The 26,911-nt window shown below is 30.7% G+C and overlaps 2 protein-coding genes and 1 long non-coding RNA gene across 5 annotated transcripts in view; 2 read left to right on the top strand and 1 right to left on the bottom strand.

The window, feature by feature from the left end:
• Positions 1-26,911, top strand: part of LOC140443741 (uncharacterized) — a 242,234-nt gene that overhangs the window by 153,177 nt on the left and 62,146 nt on the right. For all 3 annotated transcript variants that reach the window (XM_072535150.1, XM_072535151.1, XM_072535152.1), the window contains 3 exons: positions 109-444; positions 3,827-4,194; positions 6,682-6,877. In XM_072535150.1, the coding sequence (XP_072391251.1) occupies positions 109-444; positions 3,827-4,194; positions 6,682-6,877 (900 nt within the window). The remainder of the gene's footprint in view (positions 1-108; positions 445-3,826; positions 4,195-6,681; positions 6,878-26,911) is intronic.
• LOC140443744 (uncharacterized) lies at positions 16,818-18,564 on the bottom strand. Its single transcript, XR_011951257.1, has 3 exons — positions 17,069-18,564; positions 16,932-17,015; positions 16,818-16,877 (listed from the first exon to the last, which is right to left on the bottom strand). It is a non-coding gene; the product is annotated as an uncharacterized lncRNA (long non-coding RNA).
• The window catches only part of LOC140443742 (uncharacterized), a 4,806-nt gene continuing 1,714 nt past the window's right edge, over positions 23,820-26,911 (top strand). Inside the window, exons 1-4 of the mRNA XM_072535154.1 lie at positions 23,820-23,992; positions 24,115-24,288; positions 24,392-24,484; positions 26,260-26,911. The exon at positions 26,260-26,911 is cut by the window's right edge and continues 1,714 nt beyond it. Coding sequence (XP_072391255.1) covers positions 23,846-23,992; positions 24,115-24,288; positions 24,392-24,484; positions 26,260-26,911 — 1,066 coding nt within the window. The 5' untranslated portion in view covers positions 23,820-23,845. The remainder of the gene's footprint in view (positions 23,993-24,114; positions 24,289-24,391; positions 24,485-26,259) is intronic.

Consider the following 26,911-nt stretch of genomic DNA (forward strand, 5'->3'; position numbering starts at 1 on the left):
ATGTTATTTGCTTATTCGTCGCAGTTACATTTTACATTTATCCGGTGTCCTATGAAGACCACAGTATTTTTTATTTTCCAATTCATACATATTTTTTTAATTTTACAGGTGCCAATTGTGGACAATCCAAGTACCTCTACAAGCAAAGAACACGATTATACCTACACTAAACAAAAATCTGATAAAGAATCAAGTTTTAACATATATGCGGAAACGGATTTGGATCAACCTACTGACTATTCCTTGCGTTACGCCGAAGATGATTCCGATTCAGAAATTGCAAAAAATGAAGATACGATAAAAACCTACTGTACCGAAGATACTCCATATGAGACACCGTTTAATTTCTCTACTGCTACGTCTATGTCCGATTTAAGGATAGATGAGAAGCAAGTTATCGATAATGATAAATTAAAGGACAGGGAACATAAAAATAGTAAAAAAGTAGGTTTTTAATATTAAAATTCTTATTTTATTGATGTAAAAAAATATATTAAGGTATATATGTATTTCATTCTATTGGGATTATCGCTCAATCCGTGCGATTTTTGGCTTATATCTAGAAGCCTATGTACCATTAAACCTGAAGATTAACGTTACTCCTCTCCATCATACTTTTATTAGTGGTGTCACAAAACAAATTCAAAGAATATGTATTTATTTTAGGTTGGCTGAATATGAAATAGTTTTTATTTCAGCATTTTATTGAAGCATTTTAACAAAACAGGCCTATGGTTTATTATTATCGTCTTATTATCATCATTCACGAATTTGTATTTCCAGTGTTCCCGATTTTTTTTTCTAGTTTTATGACCGTTATCGATCTTTGGATGTCATGTTGGCTACCATATTCGCTATCGTGACTTTATTAACAGCAGCTCTAAATAATGATGTAGTCGATTTTCCGTATCGATGTCTTCCATTTTTCAGCTATGATGTTCTTTTCTACCAGGACCAGGTTTACCTTGGATCTTTTCCTGAATGATGAAATGCAAACGTTCATATTTTCCAGGCTGTCTCATAATGTGACCGAAGTGTTCCAGCTTGCGTCTCTTTATGATATTGACCAGTTGTGTTTTTGGTTCAACCGTCTAAGGACTTCCTCATTTTTAACATGGCTGCAGAGTATGTTTCGTATTTTTACAAATGTAGCTCCGGCTCGTTCTATTTGACTTTTAAATTCTATGGTTGGATCCCAGCTCTCATTCGTATTACTGCCGAGATACACGAGTTTCTCCATTCGGCCCAGTACGACATATCCTACTTTTATACCGTCATCCTTTATAAAATGTTGTATGCAAACCATCATATTAAATTTAGTTTCCTTAACTTTGAGTTTTAATCCATATTGATCACAGACCTGGTTTATTTTGTTCATAATATTTTGAAAGTCTTCACTGCAATTAGCCAGCAATAAGGTATCATTGCATATCTAATATTGTTTACGGTTACACGATTCACAATAATACCCTCTGTGGTATCCAATAAGGCTTCATTAATGCATTCCTTCTCTCAACCTGCCTTTGTTCCTTATGCTAACGTGCCCCCTCTTAGTTAATTTTCCATAAGTATATCCACATCTAATAACTATATTCCCCCATACAATTTTTTCAAACACATAGCTTCATACTAAATCCCTAATCATACTCAATTTTTCTCACCCATATCCCCAGTTTATTAGATAATTCGTTTAAGGTTCAACCGTACAAAAGCATCTAATTTTTATTTTGAATAATATTATATTAACATCCTATCCACACACACAACAATAATTAAAAAAAATTCCGATTACCAAATGTCTCGTAACATAATTTTTACCTAAATTTTACATCAAATCAGTTCTTACAACTACAACCTTCCACATAGTGTTATCCACTTAAAAGCATACCCTGATCTTTCAACATTACAGTAACATCTTATCTATTTTGAACAATACTAGTACGTTTGCCATACACCCATTCACTATTATAATATACTTTTATCTAATCCTTTTAACATTCTTTTATGGTTCGTGGTTGGAGCTCTGGAGATCTGTTTCTTTTCAGTTATTTGGTCACCTACTATATAAATATAAAATCACGAAATTGTTCTTTAGCTTGATTATGTCATCTTTTAGACATAAATTTTGTTGGTTTTCCATAATGTAATTAGCCATTCATAAATCAGTTAACAATTAAATCTTTAACATTCAACTACACAACAAATGTCTTTCTTTGTTGTCAGGATATAAGGTTAGAACTACGCCTGAGAATGCTTCGATGTTACGTGTTCTCTACTCTTCTTTATGGCTTGGAAGCGTGGACACTAAAACAAGTCCATCTGAATAAGTTGGCCGCCTTTGAATTTTGGTGTTACAGAAGATTCCTACGAATATCATGGATTCAAAGAATTTCAAACGTGGAAGTAACTAGAAGGATAGGAAATGAGGCGGAAATAATATTAACTATCAAAAGACGAAAACTTGAGTACTTAGGACATGTGATGATGAGAGGGCAAAAATACGCATTATTACAACTTATTATGCAAGGCAAAATCCGAGGAAAGCGAAATGTTGGAAGACGAAGAATATCCTGGCTTAAGAACTTAAGGGAATGGTTTGAATGCAGTAGTGCAGAACTTTTTAGAGCGGCAGTCAACAGAGTCCGCATAGTCATGATGATTTCCAACCTTCGATAGAAGATGGTACTTAAAGAAGAAGACACAACAAATGTACACTCAATCAACACAATTTTTTTTCCAGATACCAAATGTTATCTTTAAACATAAAGAGCCTTATTATCACTTACGTTTACATTTAACCAGCTTTCACAACTACAACCCACTACATTATGTTATACACATATATTTATACCCTGATATTTTATTTAACTTTGTCACTAATACACTCAATTTTTTCAGAATCAAATAAAAGTTCAATCAGACAATTTAACTAATATTCAGAATATGAAAAATTGAGGTGAAACTCTAAATAGGCTCTATCCCGAGAACCACATTGTTATTTTAACCTTTACGTTTGTATTCACTAAAGCGGTAATACTTTTCCAGGTAAATGCACTGATGATAGACTTGTTAATCCGAAAACGTTCTGTTGTGATGTATTCCGAAAGGGTCTTTTTAATTATTACCATTTATAAAGAATTTTTAAGTGAAACTTTTGTGATTTTTTATATAAACTGATGATTAAACTATGAACATTCCAAAATACCTGTTCGATTCATTTTGATTAAACTATGAACTATGAACATTTCAAAATACCTGTTCGATTCATCTATCATCTTCCCGCCTTTCACGTGTCTAGACCAGTTGTACTTCATGTTTGCTGTTTTTTTATGAAATCCCTGATTCTATTGCATTTTGCGATCCTATTTTCTATATCCAAACTTCATGGTTACCTTTGTTATTCTGATTTCTAAGTTGCTTAATTAAAATGTTAGTTATATCTTTGTTTGAGGTTTCTGTGTATATTTGCTGTTGTAGACTACTGTTTAAATCTTTAAATTATTCTTCTAAGTGATTTATTGCGTAATTGATGGGAGCCCACAACCAGAAATTTTTCAAACATCGTAACTTTAACCTAACTTATTTCTGCGATTTTGAATTGGAATTAGTGATTAATGTCTGCCGATGGATGAGTGTATAATGAGAGAAAGGATACCATGGTTCGATGACGTGTATTGATTAATTCCTGTTGAATGAGCGTAAGATGCTTGACAACCAGATCATTCGAATTAACTCTATTTCTTTTATTTATCCTCAATTTTTAAGTCCTTTGTGTATTTATCTTTCAGAACTTATCGTATTTATTTTAAGATATTTTTTCTTTTAGATAAGCGAAAGTCCAGAAGAAAAAGAACGATGCAGTACGGAAGATATTTCCGACCTTGACCATCGAACGAAATTGACAGAAAAAATTCCCAAATCTGAACTTAGTTCAGGTCTAATGTCGCCAGAGAAACCGGTTAATTATGCAGAAGAGGGTACACCCGGCTACTTTTCGAGAGTTAGTAGTTTCGGTTCATTGACTTCCATACCAGCAAACGAAAGAATCAAGGAAACAAAAGAAAGTGAAAATAGAAATTTAGAAAATGTAAAAAATGTGGAGAAGATATCAACAAAATCATCTGTCGAAACCAAAGCAGTAAAATTTGAAAGGGTAGTGAACTATGCAGAAGAAACGCCCCTTATGTTCTCAAGGTATATTAATTTTGATAATTATGTAATATATTTAATTACACGTTATTTAGTTATACAGCGTTGGAAATCTAAAAACTAAACATATACATGGTTTAAAATTTGAAATAATGTTAGGCGTTCAAATGGGTGAGCGGGAGAACATGTTTTACTGCAGTTGCATTTAAAAAATTATCTAAATCTGAACATGCATCTATTTGATTTTATTTCATTATTGTCAATGTATTATTAAATAATCCAATAAAAATATACAGTTACGAATTAATCAATGGTCTATTACAAGTTACTAATAATGGAAGGGCCAAATGGAAGGAGGTGTTAAGTTACAAAAATTAATTTTCAAGATAATCCACTTTTAGTGAATCATGCTAGCATTTTTTTTATTAAAAACAGTGGAACTATTACATTATTGGTGTTTATGTTAGGACATAAGTAATAAGTCTTTTGTTATTTATTAAGTTTTTTAATACTAGCAGTTTCACCTTCTTTTTTAACAAAAATGTACATAATACCTTCTTCTATTATAACCAAGTACCAAAAGGAATAGATTATTTACCGAAATAAAGAGTTAACTACAAATAAAATCATTATACGAAAATTGTTGTGTTTCGATTTAATTTGAGTCTCTTACCTTTCCCTAACACGTGTTTCTGGGTCTACCCGTCATCAGAGAGAGTTTGTAAGAAGACTCAAACCAAATCAAAACGCACCGACTACTCTGGCAATTATAGAAAAAATAATTACCAGAGTATGTTACTAGAGACATCTAGTGAGGAAAGATGAAGTTAAATGTGTCGATAGCAATTAAAGTAAATTGTATACTCACGCTTAATCAAGCCATTAAGAGCGATGCTGGGAATATTGGAATGAAAAGAATAGTTCTGTTTCATTTCACGTTTATTGTTGATGCATAGTGGAATATAAATATTTCCAGCATCGCTCTTAATGGCTTGATTAAGCGTGAGTATACAATTTACTTTAATTGCTATCGACACATTTAACTTCAATAAAATCATTTATTTATTTATAAAATCAGTAACAGTAACAGATTGACATATTGTTGATATAATTAAAAAAACATATTTACTACTTACTCCAATACTTGCTAATTTTACACTGTCACCATCTTCACTGGATTTCGCTTCGTCTGAAACATATTCACTGCCACTTGATTCAAATAGACATGACGCAGGTGAATGTAGAACCGAATGATCATCCGACATTTGTTGTGTGTCAACTAAAAAGTACCTGTATTAGAACTAAAATATTAAAACTTGAACAATTGATGCTTCCACATTATTAAAAAATTATTATCTTCCATCTTATTTTCAATATTAATACTTGAAGAACTCAAATCTCTATCTTCTTTGTTTATGGATTTTGGCACCATTTCCACCCCTTTTGGTGCTCCTTCACAGGAAATATATTTACTGCCACTTAATGCATACATCTGTGTCGTTGGTAAATCTGTAACATGTTCTTTCTCAGGTAATATGTGTTGAGTACCAACTAAAAATTAAATTTCGTTATGCACGTACCTTCTATTTCATTGCCGATACTGGTATTTAAAGCATAATTTAAATCAGCATATTGTGTTAGCGCGTTTTCAACCAACCTTTTTCCACTTTAAGATATAGTATTTGTTTAACAACAAAATAATTTCTTCTTTATCGCGAGATAATATTTTTAGCGAGAGAAATTATGTCAAAAATTACTTTCGACAGCCGACTGAATTCACTAGAGGAATGAAAAGAATAGTTTTGTTTCATTTCACGTTTATTATGACCTCGAGACATCAGATGATGGAAGGTTAGCAGTGTTACCATTTGCAAGGTGTAATCAATTAGGTAGCTTATGAATGGAAAAATGCGTTATGTGCCCATGACTCCTTATTCCAGTATCTACTAATATTTTTACTGTACTTAACACCTTATGCATTTGTGTCTTGCCTTTAATATACTAGATAGAGTTAAAGCAACAACAATTTATGATAAATAGGTATTTAAAACATTATTGCATAACAAAACTAAGTTTTTTTAATAAATGTTACATAACACCTTCTTCCACTTGGCCCTTGGATTATCAATTAAAATACCTACTATGGCTCCGTTCAATAGCCCTGGTGAGATAAATTAATATAAGTCATAGGTGTAATGAAAACAATGAAATAATAATAGTTGTAATGAACAATCAAAATATTGCTTAATATATAAGAAAACTATGGTTTGACTTACCGATTGGATTCAACGTGGTTTTTGACACTTTTACAAACGAACATCAACCACTTTTCTATCTGTGTGAGTTCTGCCCAACAGTCATCAGGCGACTCTGGTTCGATCGACTCCCACGCTCATCGATTTCAAAATTCATTATGATCGACAGGAATCGAATAGTTAAGAGAAAAGGAGACATATCGCGGTTAATCCACACAACTATATTTGAATTTAAAAGTATATCATAAAAGAACTTTATATTTTTTATGTCTTTTAGGTCGAGTTCATTGGCATCTTTAGATAGTATAGAACAACACTCCATTCATGACGATAGAAGTTCAGTAGTGTCTGATTTTAGTCGTTTAACTAGCGGAATCGTGTCTCCTAGCGAACTTCCAGATTCTCCGACCCAAACAGTTCCACCAAGTCCTAAACCGAGAAAAACATCACCAGAATTTCCCTCTAGTTCAAAGGTAAAAGTCATACCAAGTTATAGTTATTTTAGAAATTTTATTGTGGCTTATTATTATATTGAACATAACTAATTAGAAATTGGCATCACACGAATGAAGATGAGATCTGAATGAACTCTTACTGAATTAATTCTTAAAAGTTAAGACGGGATCTATTTAGAGTTGGTTGGTTTTGAATGTAATGTTTATCTTGAATATCTCGAAAAATATTATATCTACGACAAAAATAGACAGGTAAAATTGTTTTCAGTGCAGTTTTCTATTAAAATGTGTTTGTGCAGTTTGTTAAAAAGTCCAGTGTTTTTCAAAAGTGCAAAAAAGGGTAAAAACTGGAAAATCGGGAACTCTTTGTTTTTGAAAATTTGATACCAAAAACTTATCTTCAAAACAATGGCCAAAGAGAAATACGATACTTTGTTTTTGTATAATAATTTTGCAGACCAGCTTTGTATGGAAAATTGGCTTTCGAAATTTTTTACGTGTAGTAGAAAAAACTAATTCTCAAATTTTAAACTCGCTTAAACTTTACTATTGTTTCACATTACATATTTATATCATCGCTGCTACTGTCATCGCTATCACTGTCAACCGTCACATTTAATACCACAGGATCAATATCGTCCATCAACCCGTCAATAACCCAAAATTTTTGCTCTTTCTGTGTTGTGTGAGGCAATATATCTTCTGACTTGACTCCATACTTTTTCAATTGGATTCAACTCACAATTGTATGGAGGTAGTCTCAGAATGGCAACATTTTTTCTCTTTGCACATCTCTTCAATAAGTTCTGATTTTAAATAATCTTCTTCAAAAAAGATATATTTCTGTATCAACCATGTCTTAATTTGATCTTTATTAAACGCTTGTATCGGAATCGCTTCTTCTCTCCTCGAATGGTAGGAGGCGTTGTTTTTCACCATAACAGATTTCTCTGAAAGATTAGGAAGCACCTCTTTCTTAAACCATTGTTCAAATATAGGACCATTCTCTCATCATGATAGTCCACAGAGTTTTTTTTAGGTAAAAACCAAAAAGCAGCACATTCTACAAAGCTCAATTCACTACCCGCATGCACTATAACAAATCAGAGGCCTCGTTGTGTCGGCTGTTTTAGATTTGTTGACAACCACTTAACAAACGCATCTCTACCTGAAGTCATGATGAGAGGTCCTTCCATTCTTTAGAAACACTATGTCCGACATTCACTTAAGTTTCATACAAATAAACGACGGTGTATCCTTGGGAACAAAATTTTTTTTATCTCACGCAAATACTGATGCCTCCATTTCAGAATATCGGGCCGTTCCGTAGTGGTCGACTAAACTCCTCGTTTGCAAAAAATAAAGTTCATTTCATGAGAATTCTTCACATTGTTGTGCGTGACATGTTTGCTAAATCTTTATCTTTTTTAACCAGTGCAAAAACTTTGTTCAATGTTCAGCTTCTTTGCGTATTTTAGAAATAGTACTTGAACCTACCCCCTTCATAGCACTTACTTTATCGATTAAACTTCTAACACTTTCACCACTCTAGATGATAATTGAATACATTTAAAATAATTTGTTTTGCACGGATGTCCAAGATATTCCATTGGCGTAATTTTTGAATTTCCATTTTCAATGATCATTAACCGGTGAAGTCAGAATAACTACTAAACAACCACAAAGCCTTGTTAAAATTATAGGTACGAGATACGAAGATAATTAGTTTTTAATGGCCATGATTCTAATGGCATGTTATATTCTCTTGTGTCCGATGGGCACTTCTGGTCAGTTACGTTAGAACACATTCATTTGAATTCAGTTCTGTGGAAAAGAAAATACAAATACAACTCTTGAATCGTGGTTGTGCTCGCCGTGGCATCGGCGCTCTTCTATCGTTCATAAGACATACGTAGCTCTATTTACGTAACGTTCCGTTCTTAACCTGAAACGCTCTATAGCACATTCGCTGCCACCTGTTTATTAGTTACTCACTATTGGTGTCACATTTTATCTCAATTATCTACAAGGTTAGTTCAAAAATAAAATGTAGGCTTGGGGTAGGAGAAAAAAAAAAAAATAATAAACGCCTAAAGGCGTCACTGGCACCTAACTACGGTGATAATTCCTATACGCCACCTAACACGGAAAGGAGTCAAAAATCTTAGGAAACTGAACTTACAATGACCTTCACAAAGAAACGTAAAAAACTTAAAGTTAAAAAAAAAAAACTTTATATCTGAACACAAAATATTTATCAACATAAATTCAAGTTGTTACTTACGAGATATTATGCAATAGTCCAAACAAAAGCCGGAAGCGTTAGGACAGTCATACACTGTTCCTTCACGTGATCCTTTCTCAGCACATGTTGCACACCGTTTTCGGATAACTCTTTTTTTTTTTCACTCTTTTTTTGGCGTTTTGTCACAATATGTTGCTTTACAATTAACGGTTCTTCAATTAGTTCTGAAGTCAGCATATCTCTAATGACTGACATACGTAAGTCATATAAACTGATTCGTTTTCTGGATTATTCCGATATGTATTAGTCGATATGTAAAGGACGTCCTTTGTATCCTTCCACTTTCCAATTATAGTAGATGGTGTATATATTATATACACCATCTATGTATTTTGCAATGGCATCGCCTTTGAGTAGTATTTTTTGTGTAACATCTTTTGGATTAATTTTTCTACACTGTCAGTACAATGGGTCTTAGCATCCAGAAGATTCTTGGCTAATTCGAAAGAATTATAGAAATTGTGCATGTAAACAGCATGTCCAACATTTAGTTTTTCTTGTAATAACCAACGTTTAGTTTTTCTTCTAATAAATGCAATTCTAGATTCATGTTCCTATTCTTTCCACAAAAAGACAGATATTGTATATTCGTTGGATTGATGTTAAACTTGTTGTAAAAATTAATCAATCAGTAACAGTCTAAAATAGTCTAAGGGTTTATCACTAGGCAAAGGCACCAGTAACTCTTGATTTTTTGTAAATGCCATGTTCTTGATGGTTGTTGGGTTATCTCCTAATTCAGAATTTGCTATTTTCTTTTTACGTGCATATAATCCCCTACTAACAAATATAATATTTACATATTATATTAGGAAATACATATCAATACTGTCTACTTATCAATAAACTAAAAAACTATGAATTCGTAATATTTAACATAATAAAACACTGTTACGTTCTTCCTGAGTGTATTTTTAGGAAAAATATTGGAATAGGTAATGAAGAACTTAACCAGAGTCAAAAATGTATGAATTGAACCTTTATCTAGGTGCCTGCAAAACAAGAAGTAATTATGCGTAGAGCTGATTGGCAAAAGAACCCATTTATTTCCACAAATTGTGAACGCCAGCAGGCGGCAGTGGCACCCCACTGAAGTAAGGCAAAAAGCCTTTTGGCGACAATGGCACCTGATTCACGCACGCAAAACGCCTTTTGCTACAGTTGGCAGCGAATGTGATAGAAAACATTATATCCTATGAACCAATATAGTATCGATATATACGGAGTAGAATATCGAAAGGTAAAGCGGCAATCCAAAAAATTGATATGCAAAAAAGTATTTTGATATTAAACAATATACAATTAACGGATTTAGATCATGATTCATACATTTGAAAACAAGTTTATTGTAGATAGAGTCAAAATATCTCAAGTATTTTTCGTAAATTTGCTTATCAATCGATTTTTGATACGATACAATATATAAAAATAGTAGTGAATAAACAAGTGAAGGGTGACAACATTTTTAATTTGCTAAAACATTTAGGATTTTTAATTTAAAACGAAAAAACTGGTGTTTTGAGTATGTCTGTGACTTCACTATTTGAGTATTCAATCTGGGGGCATTAGGTGATTAAAAATATATTGTTAGTTCGGTTGGTTTATTTCTTTTAAAGTAGAAATATCTAAAATATAATATAAAAATATAAATATAAATAAGCTATAAACTAAATAGATATATATTTTACTAGAGACACATATAGTTATTCTCTAACAACAGAAATATGTAAATAAATTATATTTAACATACTCAACTCACCGCACAGAAAGCTAAGAGAATGGAAATTAAATGTAAGAGCGTCTTTAATTGTCTACGTACCAGTAAGGGCATCGTCTCGATGTGCCCAAAGATTGCCAAAAACATGGAAAACAATTATCCCGAAGAATAACGCAAGAACGGAATCGACCAAGACCCCGCCCACTGACCTGCGCACCGGACCAATTACAAGAGCGCGCGCAACACGCAGTAACTACAAAAGCCAGCTGCCTAACACCCGTAGCGTCACTTCCACTCGAACATCGACAAGAAGCAGACCATCCAGAGAGACTTGAAAATGGCAAGTGAGATCTTGCCGAAACGTCGTCAAAATGGTTTTTATCAAAACCAACAACATTTAACGCGGAGTCAAACCCGGAATATCATTGATATAACATACAGCTCCCGCGGAAATATCAAAACTAACATATATATATATATATATATATATATATATATATATATATATATATATATATATATATATATATATATATATATATATATATATATATATATATATATATATATATATATATATATATATATATATATATATATATATATATATATATATATATATATATATATATATATATATATATATATATATATATATATATATATATATATATATATATATATATATATATATATATATATATATATATATATATATATATATATATATATATATATATATATATATATATATATATATATATATATATATATATATATATATATATATATATATATATATATATATATATATATATATATATATATATATATATATATATATATATATATATATATATATATATATATATATATATATATATATATATATATATATATATATATATATATATATATATATATATATATATATATATATATATATATATATATATATATATATATATATATATATATATATATATATATATATATATATATATATATATATATATATATATATATATATATATATATATATATATATATATATATATATATATATATATATATATATATATATATATATATATATATATATATATATATATATATATATATATATATATATATATATATATATATATATATATATATATATATATATATATATATATATATATATATATATATATATATATATATATATATATATATATATATATATATATATATATATATATATATATATATATATATATATATATATATATATATATATATATATATATATATATATATATATATATATATATATATATATATATATATATATATATATATATATATATATATATATATATATATATATATATATATATATATATATATATCATACTATCATTTTCGCATCGATACATTATGCTTTTACCATCAATTTAGCATCGTCTTGCAAAGTAGCATCTGTATATCGACGCTACTTTACAAGACCTTAATAACTTTTTTCCTGTACTTGGTACAAGAATTTTAACCATATCATTGATTAGAGTGTTGATACCGTGTTGATATTTTAAAATATCCGCTTTCTCTTTTTATCCCTTACTGAGTTATACAAGTTTATTCCAGAAAATGTTTGAGTCTAAAATGATGGTACAGTGAAAATATTATATATATTTAGTTCAGGGTTTTACCGTTTACTCGCTGCCATTATATACATGAAAATGTATATCCCACTTTCATTATCAATCATTTTAGCATCAGAAATTTGGCATCGCTGTTGAATATAATATTGCCCACAACGAAATAGTAAATTTAAGAATATATATATATTTTTTTCATCCACAAATCATTTTGGAATCATGTTTGGTTAAAAGGAACGGGTTATGATATATTGCAACTACCTATTGTATCTTCACTCCAATTCGTCCAGTCGCGACGTACAGCCCCTCAAATGATAGAATTGAACCAATAAAATACAATAAGACAGAAAAATCAAATATAGCAGCATGTCAAAAAGGCCTTAATTATATATCTTCGTTTCTATAAGTCCAATCGTGACGTACAGTATTTCAAATGACAGGATTTAACCAATTGAAAACAATGAAATAAAAAAATGAAATACAGCAACATGTCCAAAGGGCCGTAGTCACGTATCTTCGGTCCTATTAGTCCAATCGTGACGTATAGTACCTCTAATGATAGGATTTAACATAAATAATACAATGGGATAGAAAAATCAGATGCAGAACAATGTCAAAAGGGCCTTAGTTGTGTATCTTTAGTTTTATTAGTCCAATCATGATGTGCAGTACCTCAAATGAAAGGATTTGACAAATAAAATACAATGAGGTATAAAAATTAAATGGAGTAGCATGTCAAAATGGCCTTAGTTATGTATCTTTGGTCCTATTAGTCCAATCGTGACGTACGATACCTCAAATGATAGCACTTAACCAATAGAATACAACGACATAGAAATCAAATACAGCATCACGTCAAAAGGGCCTTAGTTACGTATCTTCGTTTTTAGTGGCCCAATCGTGACGTACAGTACCTCAAATGATAGGATTTAACCAATCGATTACAATAACATAGAAAAATAAAATACATCAGCTTGTCAAAAGGGCCTTAGTTATGTATCTGCGGTCCTATTAGTCCAATCGTGACGTTTCGTACCTCAAATGATAGAATTTAACTAATAGAATACAATGAGATATAAAAATTAAATAGAGTAGCCTGGCAAAAGGGCCTTAGTTATGTATCTTTGATCCTATTAGTCCAATCGTGACGTACAGTACCTCAAATGGTACTATTTAACCAATAGAATACTACGACGTAGAAATCAAATACATTAACACCAAAAGGACCTTAGGTATATATCTTTGCTCCTATAGACTATTTATGTCAAAAGAGCCTTAGTTGCGTATCTCCGGTCCTATAGGTCTAATCATGACATATGGAGCCTAAAATGATAGGATTTAACGGAGATAATACGATGGTGGAGAAAAATTAAACATGGCGGCATGTAATAACACCTTAAACTGGCAGCAATAAAACGAATTAACGCACAGAAGTGTGTGACATATTACGTGACAGGATTATTAGCGAATACCATACGATTTCGTCATGCATATCTTTGCATACGTCCACTTTTAGTTAACTACTTAGTATGTATTCAGTACTTTGCTTTACGGTTGTTGAGGCATGGGCTCTTAAACAGAAGAATGTTAAAAATCTTGAAAGCTTTGAGATGTGGTGCTACCGCCGTATACTAAAAATAAGTTGGGTGGATAAAATTACAAATGAAGAGGTAATACGCAGAATAAATAACGATCCAATAGTTATACTGAATATAAAAAAGAGAAAACTTGAATAGTTTGGCCACCTGATGAGAGGACAAAAGTACACATTCCTACAAAATATAATGCAAGGAAAAATCCAAGGACGCAGAAATCCAGGCCGTATAAGAATGTCCTGGATGAGAAATTTAAGAGAGTGGTTTGGCTGTACCACTAACGAATTATTCAAAACAGCAGTAAATAAAATTAGAATCGCCCTAATGATATCCAATCTCCGATAGGAGAGACACTTAAAGAAGATATGATAAACTCGAAAAATCTCCAACGTTCACTGTTAGACATATGCCTCCCGTTTAGTGCACACATTTACTGCTCCTTGACGCTGTGATGAGAATGAGATAGGATTTAACAAATAGAATGACAGAAAACTAAACAAGACAGTGGGGGCTATGATGTATCATTTACGTAAATAATTACATACTAGTGTAAAATTCAGAAAACGTACATCAGATTACAGTTCTGAAAACATAATATGTAAAAACGGTATGATGTATCATGCCCTGCGTTGCTATGCGTAAAATGACCAAGCCACAGCAGAAAATTACATAAAACGTTATTTTCGGTTCTGTCATATCCTGAAGATCTGTCAGATAATTCAAATTAACCTAACTTTTGGCTTCTTGTTTGTTTTTGAAAAAATGGATTTTGTAAATTTATTACTCAATGAATTGAATGATGTGGCAGAAAGAAATTATGTAAATGTAGAGCAACGTCAGTTACGGGACACCAGTAACCCATATGAAATAGATAACCAGCTCTAACTAAATTGCAATAGAATTAAAGGTTCTCTCCCTACTTAATTTTGTAGGAAATGGAAGTTACCAAAAATGTACTGGTAACAACCTGTTATTTTCAATGGAACAAAGTACATTTAGTAAAGTATTAACAGAAATAGCTGCAGGGATAGTGGAACACTTGGTGCCAAAATGGTGAAAAAGATGAAGTACAGACTGTAGTTCTCATGGAAATGATTCCAAAGGAGGCAAATCAAAACAATGGTTGGGTGTTGGAAGCACAGAGAATAAGAAGTGTTATTGCTGCAAACTTTGTGTAATGAAACAAAAACTTATTAATATTTTCATAATTTATTTATTTCACAATGATAAATAGTAATAGTTTTATAATCAAATATAGTTTAGTAATATAATTTTACAATTTAGTGATATTTCATCATTTTATAATATATATGATAGAGTTTTATAATCTAGTATAGTTTAGTGATATAAATGTTAATATTTCAACTAATTACAAAAAGCTCAAAACAAACAATCTAAAACATATTACTAAGTGGCTCAATTTTTTTTTAAATGTTTAGATAATACAAATATATTATATTGCTGCAAACTGTATTATAACATATTAAATTAAAAATGTTTATATATTGTTAAAAACAAAAACATAAATCATGTATGTTACATTTAATTACAAAAATGACACAACACTAACAAAATAAAAATATATTACAACCTGGCTCAAAGGTTTTGAAAACCCTTAGAGAATATAAAGAAGTGTTATCGCTGCAAATGCTATGTTATAAAATATTTAAATAAAAATGTTTATCCTCAGTTTATTTTATAATTATATGATTTATATTTATACAAACTTTGTGTTATAAAATTGTTAAATAAAAATGTTTAAAAACATAAAACCTGTATGTTACAATTAATTGCAAAAAGTTTAAAACAAACAAATTTAAAATATATTACAAAGTAGTCCAAAATTTGTTAAAACCCTTGGAAAATTAAAACATACTAGTAAAGAATACAATTTTAAAAATTAACACAAACCTAAAATATACCACAAAGTAAACCTACAAATACACCTAAAATATACTACTACAAAGAACAAGGTTTGTAGCACAGGCATTACAAGTTTGGGTTGTATAGAACCTTTGTGGAACCTGACATAAAATTCATTAAGGTAGCATACCTTACATGGATAGAGCATTTCATCAGGCAAGAGGTAGGTGCAACAGTTGGAAAGGTTTTTAACAGAAGAGGGCTGATGGGACAATAAAGCTGAAGAAGACCAAGACTTAGGTATCAAGACAATTTAGAGGATGATTTAAAATCTATTGGAGTTAGAATGTAGAGAAGAGTTGGTAGACACAGGGGTGAATGGAGGATTGTCCTAAAGAATTATTTGCACAAGCACAGAGTTTTACATTATAGCCTTGTTAAAGCTGGAAACATATATTCCTGTGTTGCATTGATGTTGACTAATGATAATGGTAAAACAAACTAAAATATATTACAAAATGGTCCAAATGTGCTCATAACCCTTAGAGAATATGAAGAAGTATTATTGCTGCAAACATCGTGTTGTAAAATAAAAACAAATTGTTAAATAAAAGTGTTTATAATTAGTATATTTCATAATGATATGTAGGTACATATTAATGTTACAATTAGTTACAAAATCAAAAAGAATAACACAAAGATCAAGACAAAACAAAAAATCTGAAACATATTACAAAGCGGCTAAAAAATTGTTATAAAAGTTATAAAATTGTTAAATAAAAATGTTTATATTCAGTTTATTCCATAATTGAGATATAATTTTATAAAGGACATATTTATAGAATATTAAATAAAACTATTGCCTTTTTAATTTTCACAGGTTGATTTCCTTTTCCTTCTGAAAAATATTATACACCATAATAAACATAATACATCAATCATTAATCTTTACCTTTAAAATTAAATGTATTTATAATCTGGGGCTCCCCAAATGAATCTTTGAAATGAGTTGCAAAATCTTCCACTCATTGAACACCTAAAAATTTAGCATTTATTAAATTTGATAGTAACAGAAATTAATTTTCTTACATGTCTTCATTGTTCTGCTGTTTTTTTAGGGCCACCATCTACTGTATTTACCATGATAGCAAATTCCTCTCACAATTGGGCTACTTTCTTAGCCTTCCTTGACTATTTTGCCAGTAAGCACTATTTATTTTTATGAAGTCTAACATCACTTCCAATTGTTTCCTGGTTGTCTTCTTTTTAATTGAAGCCATTAGTTTATTTTATTATAATTATAAAAAAATAGTAAATTGTTTCCACAAATTACATACAATAACATAACCTAACTAAGAGCGAAAACGGACGTAATTTTAGGCAGCTTAAAAATTACATTTACATATAGATAAATTACATATCAAGATAGGCAACCCGTTATACGTAGTTCTTATATCATACCGATTTGGAAATTTTTACATAAATGTGTTAAAATCGGAGTTTACACCATGTAATTATTTCACATAAATGATACATCATAGCCCTCAGTGTGTCAAACGTGGAATGCGTCGCAGAACGTGAAATATTAGCGTAAAATATCCATTTAATTTTTTTCCTCAGTTGAATAATTCCTGCTGGTATTTGGTCTAAGCTTACTTCTTTTCCCCATTCAAGCTGTTTCATAGCTAATTCTACTTCCTCTTTATAGTGCTCTGTTCATCTGTTTTGGTAAAACATAAAACAGTTGTTTCAGATATCTTTATCGCGTTTCCTTTTTTTATCGATGAATATGCTGTCGTTTTCATCTTCTACTATTTCATATGGAGCTACACGATTAACAATTCCAAATCAAGAAAACACAAATAACACTCAGAATTATATTATACAACTAATAGTCGAAAAATGAAGAGCAAGAGATAGATAATCAGACAATTAAGATCAGCGCTACATGATGCACGCAATTCCACATTTGAACACTACATTAGTACATTGTCTAAAGAAAATCATTCACTATGGATAGCAACAAAAACACTTAAAGAGACCTGAACAATACAACCCACCAAATAAGAAAGATGACGTTAGTTGAGGAAGATCAGACCAGGAAAAAATGTCAACATTTTCAGAATACCAGATAATAATAATCAAGCAATAGAACACTGAAAACTTTTGTTTTTAACTGTACGCCCGTGAATGACTTATTATTTTTTAAATAACACTTAATATTGCACTTTTTTATTGTATTTTTTCATCTTTCAAGATAATTCTTATAGGAATATATTTATTTATAACATACGGTCTTATGGTCTTATTACGGCTTTAAGATTATACGACCTAAATGTATCTTGTACCGCACTGCTAATTGAGAATTATGTTTGTAATGCGATAAGAGGTCCGGATATACGAGACACCAGTGACTCATGCCTCACTGATAAAAATCCAACAGGAATCTGCATTTCTATAAAAAAAAATAGATTAATTTGTTTTGTGTATTAATTTAGTTTAGTTTAGTCGAACAAGAGTTGCAGTAACAGATTTTTCTAAATATAGAATGTAAACCATATTTCCAATGCTTTGTGAAAGAGAACCAGTTTATAATATTCCAGACGACGTAATAACACCTTATTTTAGAATATTGGTCGTTGAATTGAAATCATTGTTCAAGAAACGAATTATTCATGTGCAGATGTTTTACTATAAAAACATGTAAAACCAAAATCTCGATTATTGATTTTACAAGTGATAAAATGGGTCGACAAAAGACCGGCTTTAATCCTTACAACATTTAAACATAATAGTTGTATCTTGGTTTAATCAAATGAAAAGAAAAATTATACACAAGTACTAAAACCACAAACTATTCTCGATTATAACTTGGTGAAAAAGAGTATTGATTTTAGTGATCAAGTGGCTTCTTACCAAAGCCCAATACGCAAAATTCTGAAGTGGTACCGGAAAGTGGCAGTGGAATTAATATTTAATGCCGCATTTAATACCGTAGTAGTCAATGCTAAGTTGCTAAATAATAGAAAACGTAAAAAAAGCGACAACCTATCCTTATGTTCAGACTGGAGTTCGCGAAAGCATTTGCAATTAAAGAAATGTTGTAACCCTAGTTACACCCAAAGATACCATCTCAGGCCAAGCGATGTAGATAATACAAAGAGAAGAAAGTGTACAAGATGTTACAAACTTTTAAGAAGAAGCATGACTAGTAGAAAGTTAAAACATACTGTGAAGAATGTGATGGCAATACTGCAATATGTCTAGTGTGCTTCATTGAAGCACATTAAAAAATAATTTTTCTTATACAGGAACTATTATTGAGTAAAAACGTATTGTGCCTCAAGTGGCCTATAGTATTGGAAGTCGTAAGTTGATAGTTTCTAGTAGAACGTTTTTATTATTAATTACCTCCGTAAAAGTGAGTTATAGTATTTATAAAAAGATGGATGTAAATAATATGCCTTCGACATCTAAAAAAGCTAGATGTGAACATAAACGTAGATTGACCACTGCTGAATTACAATCATTGTTAGAAGCATCTGTCGAGGACGATGTAGATTAAATGAATGATGGAAGTGACTCTGATTGACTCTGACGAAATATTTGCACAAAGTCGTTCAGAAAAATCGAGGATTGCGTTTTGGAAAGAGACAACACAAACAGAATTTAAGACTTTTCTCGGACTTATGTTCCATATGGGGACAATTAAGATGAACCGTCTGAATGAGTACTGGAAAAGTATGGGTAACTTCTATAATAGTGTTGACTTGACTAGATAATTGCTCATAGCCCATATAAAGAAATAAGCGAATAGACAATCCTCACTTGTCAAAGAAACTGAAAAAACGTGAAGTGGTCTAAAAACTAAAAAGTCCCCTATTCAAACTGTTTTTAATAAAAAATTTAATAATATGTTTAAGTTTTTTTAATACACCCTAAAACTGAAAGCGCAAAGAATCGATTGCAAGTTACAAAATACTTGTAGAGTCATACTGTTTGGACAAGTACGGTTGTTTAAATAATCGGTTTCTGTCATAAACAAATTGAATAAATTGTAAAATATTTTTTGATCTGCTTGATATTTAGCACACTTTAATAACTGATCAATTGCCATAATTTCAAGTAGCTATATTACCTGTCGTTAGGCAAAAAACAAAGTTATTAACATTTATAAATTACTACAAACATAATATCTTAAAGTTTACGGTTTTTTGAAATTATATCAATTATTTATGTATTTAAATTTGGTATTTCTCTACATAAAAAACTTTTTATGGTCTACAACTTTTATTTGAATTATTTTTCTTTAGAATGTATACAAAACGTTTTATAAGCAAAAAATTTTTTTTTGCCTTTTAAGATTGTTTAAAAAAACAAAGCAAAATCAAGTGTACGTCTTTACGAATTTTTCGTCAGCTACCCCTCATACTATTTAGAATTTAAATTTCTGTATAAGATTTTTTTAAACTATTTAGCGAGGTATCCGATATTATTTTTTTATGTGATTAAGCCACAATTATTGGTCGTTATTGAGATGAAAATTACATTTTTAATTAACTAATATTTAACGTTTTGATTTCCACTATTATTTTACAATAACTTTGTTTATTGTACAAATTATGTAAACATGTGTATACACATTTTGTACAAAAAAACGTTTTTTGAGAACGATTTCAGCAATGGAAATCACAATTTCAAACATTAACAGGATCACAACCAATAATTAAGGCCTTAATCCCATAAAACCATAATATTTATCTCAAGCTATTCATCGATAGCTTCGACTAAACAGGTTGTAAATTGAAATTTATGTAAAATATTCCCCTACACGATTCTCTGGGCAAAAATATCTAGGTTGAATAAATATAACATCTAAACGAAGAAAAAACCCGTTGAGACTGCAACTTGTGAGCAGGTAGTTTCAATGTCGTTCTTTGAACTTGAACCCAAAGCGATCGATATTTAGGTATCTAAAATATTATTTTAAGGATTAATACCGGCAACATCTATTGGCTCTAAAATGATGCCAAATACAGTGATTTTACCGCTCGATGTTAAAACGTAGGTATGACGTAAAAAATTAAATATATAAAAAAAATCGGAATATTGAAAAACCGACAACAGTGCCAAGCCTACAAAGGTGCACTAAACGAACATACACAATTTATAAATAGAAAATGATAGCAATTCTTGGTGATGCTAAATTACTGCAACGTGAAAAGGGTTTAAAAGGATAGCGGGATGTATATATTATATATATATATATATATATATATAATATATATATATATATATATATATATATATATATATATATATATATATATATTCATGTTTATATCATTATTGCTTCCATATTATATACTGTTGCATTGAATGTTGCGTCCTTCGAGCTATTACGTCCGAATATTGGGCGCAATAAAACCATCCTGAATTTATGGACTTCCCGCTACTTCTACTTAAAAATGGCCCCTTAGTTAAATGCAGATTTCTATATTTTGTCATAGCCCAAAACGTCATAGCGCTCTCTAGTTAGATTTCTGAGATATTAAACTTCTTCTAAAAATCGGGAGACGCAATAATATTCTAAACCTGTAACCAAATGAATAATGTTAGTTCATCGAATTGACGGAAGTGGCGCGGTTATAATATACATATTTATCGTATACTTCGTTTCGTCTAGTACTTTATTGCGTCAAAATAGGATATATGGCAACGTTGCTGTTAGTATCTATTTTTAGAACAGAATCTTTCGACTTCGGTTTATTTCTCGTTGATGTTGATCCGTTGATGTGATGTTAATTTTAATATCAGCTTGTTCGTAGCGCTTATTGCGTCGTATATTTATTACCATGTCTAGAAGCAAGCAGATTCTTAAAATGTGTTATGTTAACCCTCAAATAGGTAAGTGAATTTCTTTGTCAATATTTTTATTAGAAGGAAAATATTTTTAATTATTTTTTCTTTTTGATTTCGAGATTATTTATTAAACTGTGCACTAAAAGAGGAAAATATATTAAAAATGTGTTTTGTTAATATTTTTTAATCATCAGTTAAAGAAGTTAAATAAACAACTTTGTTTAGTAAATCCTTAACGAAAGCAGTTACTGTTTTTATTTATTGAATAAATTGAGATAAACTTACCAACACAGCACCAAAATGACCACTTATAAGTTTCAATTATTGTAATACTTAATATACAGTGTGTACAAAAATACAGGTCATAAATTAAATCACATATTCTGGGACCAAAAATAGTTCGATTGAACCTAACTTACCTTGGTACAAATCTGCACATAAAAAAAATAAAAAAATTTATAGCCCTTTGAAGGTACAAAATGAGAATCGATTCTTTCCAATATATCGAAACCTATTGGAGATTTTTTATTGAAAATGGATATGTGGCACTCTTATGGAAGGAACATCTTAAAACAAAATAACAGTGTTTGTGCACCCCACACAAATTTTATGGGGGTTTTATTCCCTTAAACCTCTTTAATATTTATGTACGTTCCAATGGAATTATTATTGTGGTAGCATTAGTTAAACAAAATGTTTTTAAAACTTTTTTGCCTCCTAGTACTTTTTCGATAAGCCAGTTTTTATCGAAATATTTTGAGCATCTTTAAAATCCAACACGTATTTGTAAATGGTTACTTAAGTAAGACTGTATAGTGTGTCAAAGCCAAATTGAATAAATTCATTATTTCGTAAACCGGCGACTTTTAGGAAAAATCCCGAATCAGGTCGATTTTTATTTTTAAATTATGATTTTTGGCATGTGTATCATACTAGTGACCTCATCCATCTAGGCCTGATGACATAATCGATGATTTTTTAAATGAAAATAGGGTCGTGTGCTAGCTCATTTGAAAGGCTATTCAGTTCTCTATTCAGTCATATAAACATTAACATAATTATTTATTCAGGGTGTCCAAAAGGTTAGAAAACATAAAAAATGATTATTTAAGAAATAAGCATTGCTTTCCGCTTAAATTCAATTTTCAATTTGCCACCCGCCTGCCTCTTTGGCAAAATATCTCGATTAAAACTGGCTTATCGAAAAAGTACTAAGAGGCAAAAAAGTTTTAAAAACATTTTGTTTAACTAATGGTACCACAATAATAATTGAATTGGAACGTAGACAAATATTTGGGGGGTTTAAGGGAACAACACCCCCATAAAATGTTTATGGAGTGCACAAATTTCATGTGTTATTTTTTTTAAAGATGTTCCTGCCATAAGAATGCCACATGTCCATTTTCAATAAAAAATCTCTAATAGTTTTCGATATATTGGAAAAAATCGATTTTCATTTTGTAAATTAAAAGGGCTATAACTTTTTTTGTGTGCACATTTGTACTAAGATAAGTTAGGTTCAGTCGAACTATTTTTGGTCTCAGAATATGTGATTTAATTTATGATCTGTATTTTTGGTCACACCCTGTATAATTTCAAAGGAATAATGTATTACCATACTACAATAAAATCTCCGCATTTGTCAGGAAACTATCTCAAATCAGTAAATTGTAGGCAGTAGTCATTTACAACAAAAATTTGTTTATCTTTATTGGAAACAGACAGAGTAACTGCTTATATTTACTGTGTCCATTCCTGTACTTAGTTAAATAAGCTACTCGCTCTGGATAATCTAAAGCATATGAGTATGATTTGATCGTCCCCCAAATTTAAAACACAGTAAAGAAAATTTGAGTATCTGCCTTGAAAAACAAACTACATATTGATATCTGATAAACTAAAGCTGATGTGTCACTCACCATTACACAGATAATCTATATTTTTTTGAAACAATAAAAAGGCTTTTTCTAGCACATGTAAAATATTTTGTGATAAGTTTCAGATATGGAGGAACCTACTTCTTGTAATATTACAGAAAAACAAAACTGTTCCTTAAATCACGAGCTATCACCATCGCCTCAAGCTTCTTTCTGTAGCAAATCAACTTGGAGCGAATCGTTAATGAAGAACTCTTCAAACAATGAAGGAGAGGTAAGATTTCAGACTTTAAAAAAGTCTACGTCCTAAACAGTTATAGAGAGTGATACTTATAAAAGAAATTTTTTTGATATAATTATTCAAACACTTGTAACAAAATATTCTTATTTTTATAGATAATGAATAAACTTCGAGAAAAAAACGAAACCTCTGATAAAAAAATAGTTATACAAGAAATTGTCATAATTGAAGCACCGTGTAGGCCATTAACTGCTGATTGTTCAGACTACAAGGGAATACAAGAAAACGAAAGGGATAAAGAAAACAGACACGGTGAAAATCAGAAAGAGGTAAATAAAAATAATCAGACGTCAGAATATTGTAATATCAAATTCCTCGTTTTATCTATCAAACCGATAATGAATTACACTGTATTGATGCTGTAATTTTCAGGCAGAAAATGATGACTTTTTATCTTTGACACCAGAGGATCCTTTTGATGCTACTGATAATGACGGTTCACTATATGACCCTTCAAGTGATATGGTAAGTATTAAATTTTTTGGCTGTTTCCTAATACATTTTTAATTTTATTTTTTTCCTCCTTGTTATTGCATTATTGTGCATTGTAAATTTTAACCAGTACTTACGTTTTGATGCACATAATTAATATGGATTATTTTACAAAACATAACGTACCAAAATCATATTGGTGACTTGATGGGCTTAAACTCTGGTTTGCAGCACTAATTATTTTATAATGTAATGGTAACGGAACACAATCTTTTGTTGGCAAATCAATTCATTATCACTATTAGTACAGTGAAACCTGTGTTAACGGCCACCTGTACTAGCCGGCCAATTTCAAAGTTCCACAAACCAAAATTTGTGGACTATAAAACATGGTATTAGCAGCCACCTTTTTATATCGGCCAATAGTTCTGTCATTTTTAGTGACCGTTATTGACAGGTTTTACTGTATTACCATTATCCAGATTTAGCCATGCAGCTCTCACTCCATCTAAGGGAAAAATTGACTCACCCCAGATACCTACGGTATCAATAGCATTGATCTCTGATGAGACTCTTTCCGTGTTATCGAGCCCTACTTAGGTGACTTGGGGTATGCTGGAGTATCTCCCAAAAATTTTCGTACACATCTGGCCGTCGTGAGTAATAAAGGTGTTTATTTATACCCAGCCATTATATGTTTTCGGAGAAGTTCTTCGGAATGATTCCAGCGGTAGATATAATAATATGTATCGTCTGGGTACTTTGCATTCTCCATTGTCTTCGTATTTGAATTTACAGATCTCTGTACTTATATTAGTATATTTTCAGTAAATTTATTACATAGATTATTGCTGTTATCCCCACATCACCATAGTGTTGTTTGCCTTGTTAATTGATTAACTAGTACGAGATTTGTTCTATTATGTGTACCATCTGTGATTACTGTTCGGTCCCAGTGTAGCTTGTAGTTAGTTGTCATTCTCAAGCATACTCTCAGGGACTTATCTCCGTTTGGAGAAATCCTAGCTGATAGCTATCTCTTGATTAGAGATATAACCGGGATAAATTTCCCGGGAATGTAGTTTTCGATAGAACACCTTCTCAGGATTCTCTAAAAGTACATTGTCACATTTTAGGTTGTTACTAACTTTGTACCTCCTTAGTCGTCCTGAACAAAGTACAGTTTTTGTTTTAATGTATCCAGACACTGTTGGGCTGTGTTATATTCTGGATAATATCTGGAGTGTCTTGCAGTACTTAGCGTTATTTCATCAGCTCGCCTAATAACTTTTCTACTTGTTACTCCTCGTATATATTCTGTGACTTGACCAATATCGCTACGCAGTAATTCAATCTTCCCAAACAGTATTTTTGCCAGGGTGTAATTCTGTTACCTGTCCTTCCGTTATTAGTACCCCGTCGTGTTCTGATCATAATGCCCATTACATTAGAAATTACTGTTTTTGCACAGTATATAAACATATGCAAATATTTTATCAGTCTTTACAATTTGTAACAGCACACCTCATTATTAATATTTATTTATTCTTCATAATATTAATACTATTACGAACTGTATGTACCTATGTAGCTATGAACGAACCTATGTAGCTTTAATTTATTTTGATAACAATCTATGGCTTGGTGTGTGCTCTTTTTCTTAGCGATATAGAATATATTTATGCCCCATTTACTTTGTAAAGTACAAAGATATTTATTCAGTAGATAACTCATACTGAACAAAATTATTTGACGGATTGCTTGAATAAAGCTTGTATATAATTTAATTCTATATTTTTTTATTATAGGAGAATGGTTCAGATAACAGCAGTGCTACAAACTTAAGTCAAAAAAATCTCAGGATTCTCACAGAACCGTGTACGAACAACCAGTTAACCCATGAAGTGAAAGATATTTCAGCACTCGATGCAACGTTAACTGAGGTACAAGAAGATCTACACTTTTCCAATAAACAAAAGTGTAGAAACACTGGTAATCTCAAACCTCCTTATAAAAGAAAACCAGATTATTGTTACTACTGTGAAACGGAAGTTCTTAATTTTGGTCGCCATATTATAAGGAACCATTCTATGGAACTCGATGTGGCTGAAATTATCTCCAAACCAATCAGATCACGAGAAAGAAGAAGTCTGTTTGATAAACTCAGAAGAAAAGGAAATTTTTTAGCGGATGGGGGAAACTGTTTCAAGGCTGTTAGACAGACTTATGTACCAGATCGGGTTCTCATTCCTTGTGACAATTGTTTAGGATTTTTCTCTTCCAAACTATTATACCGACATAGAAAAAATTGTGGAAATAGAAGCAATCAAGAGAGGGCACAATTTGCTGGCCAATCAAAAATGTTTCCCAATATTAAAATTGATCATCGACTAAAAGAAGAAGTGTTTCCTAGGATGAGAGCGGACAAGATTTCAATGGAAGCTAAGAACGACTTTCTAA

This window comes from Diabrotica undecimpunctata, chromosome 6 (genome assembly GCF_040954645.1).
Source record: "Diabrotica undecimpunctata isolate CICGRU chromosome 6, icDiaUnde3, whole genome shotgun sequence".
Taxonomy (NCBI): domain Eukaryota; kingdom Metazoa; phylum Arthropoda; class Insecta; order Coleoptera; family Chrysomelidae; genus Diabrotica; species Diabrotica undecimpunctata.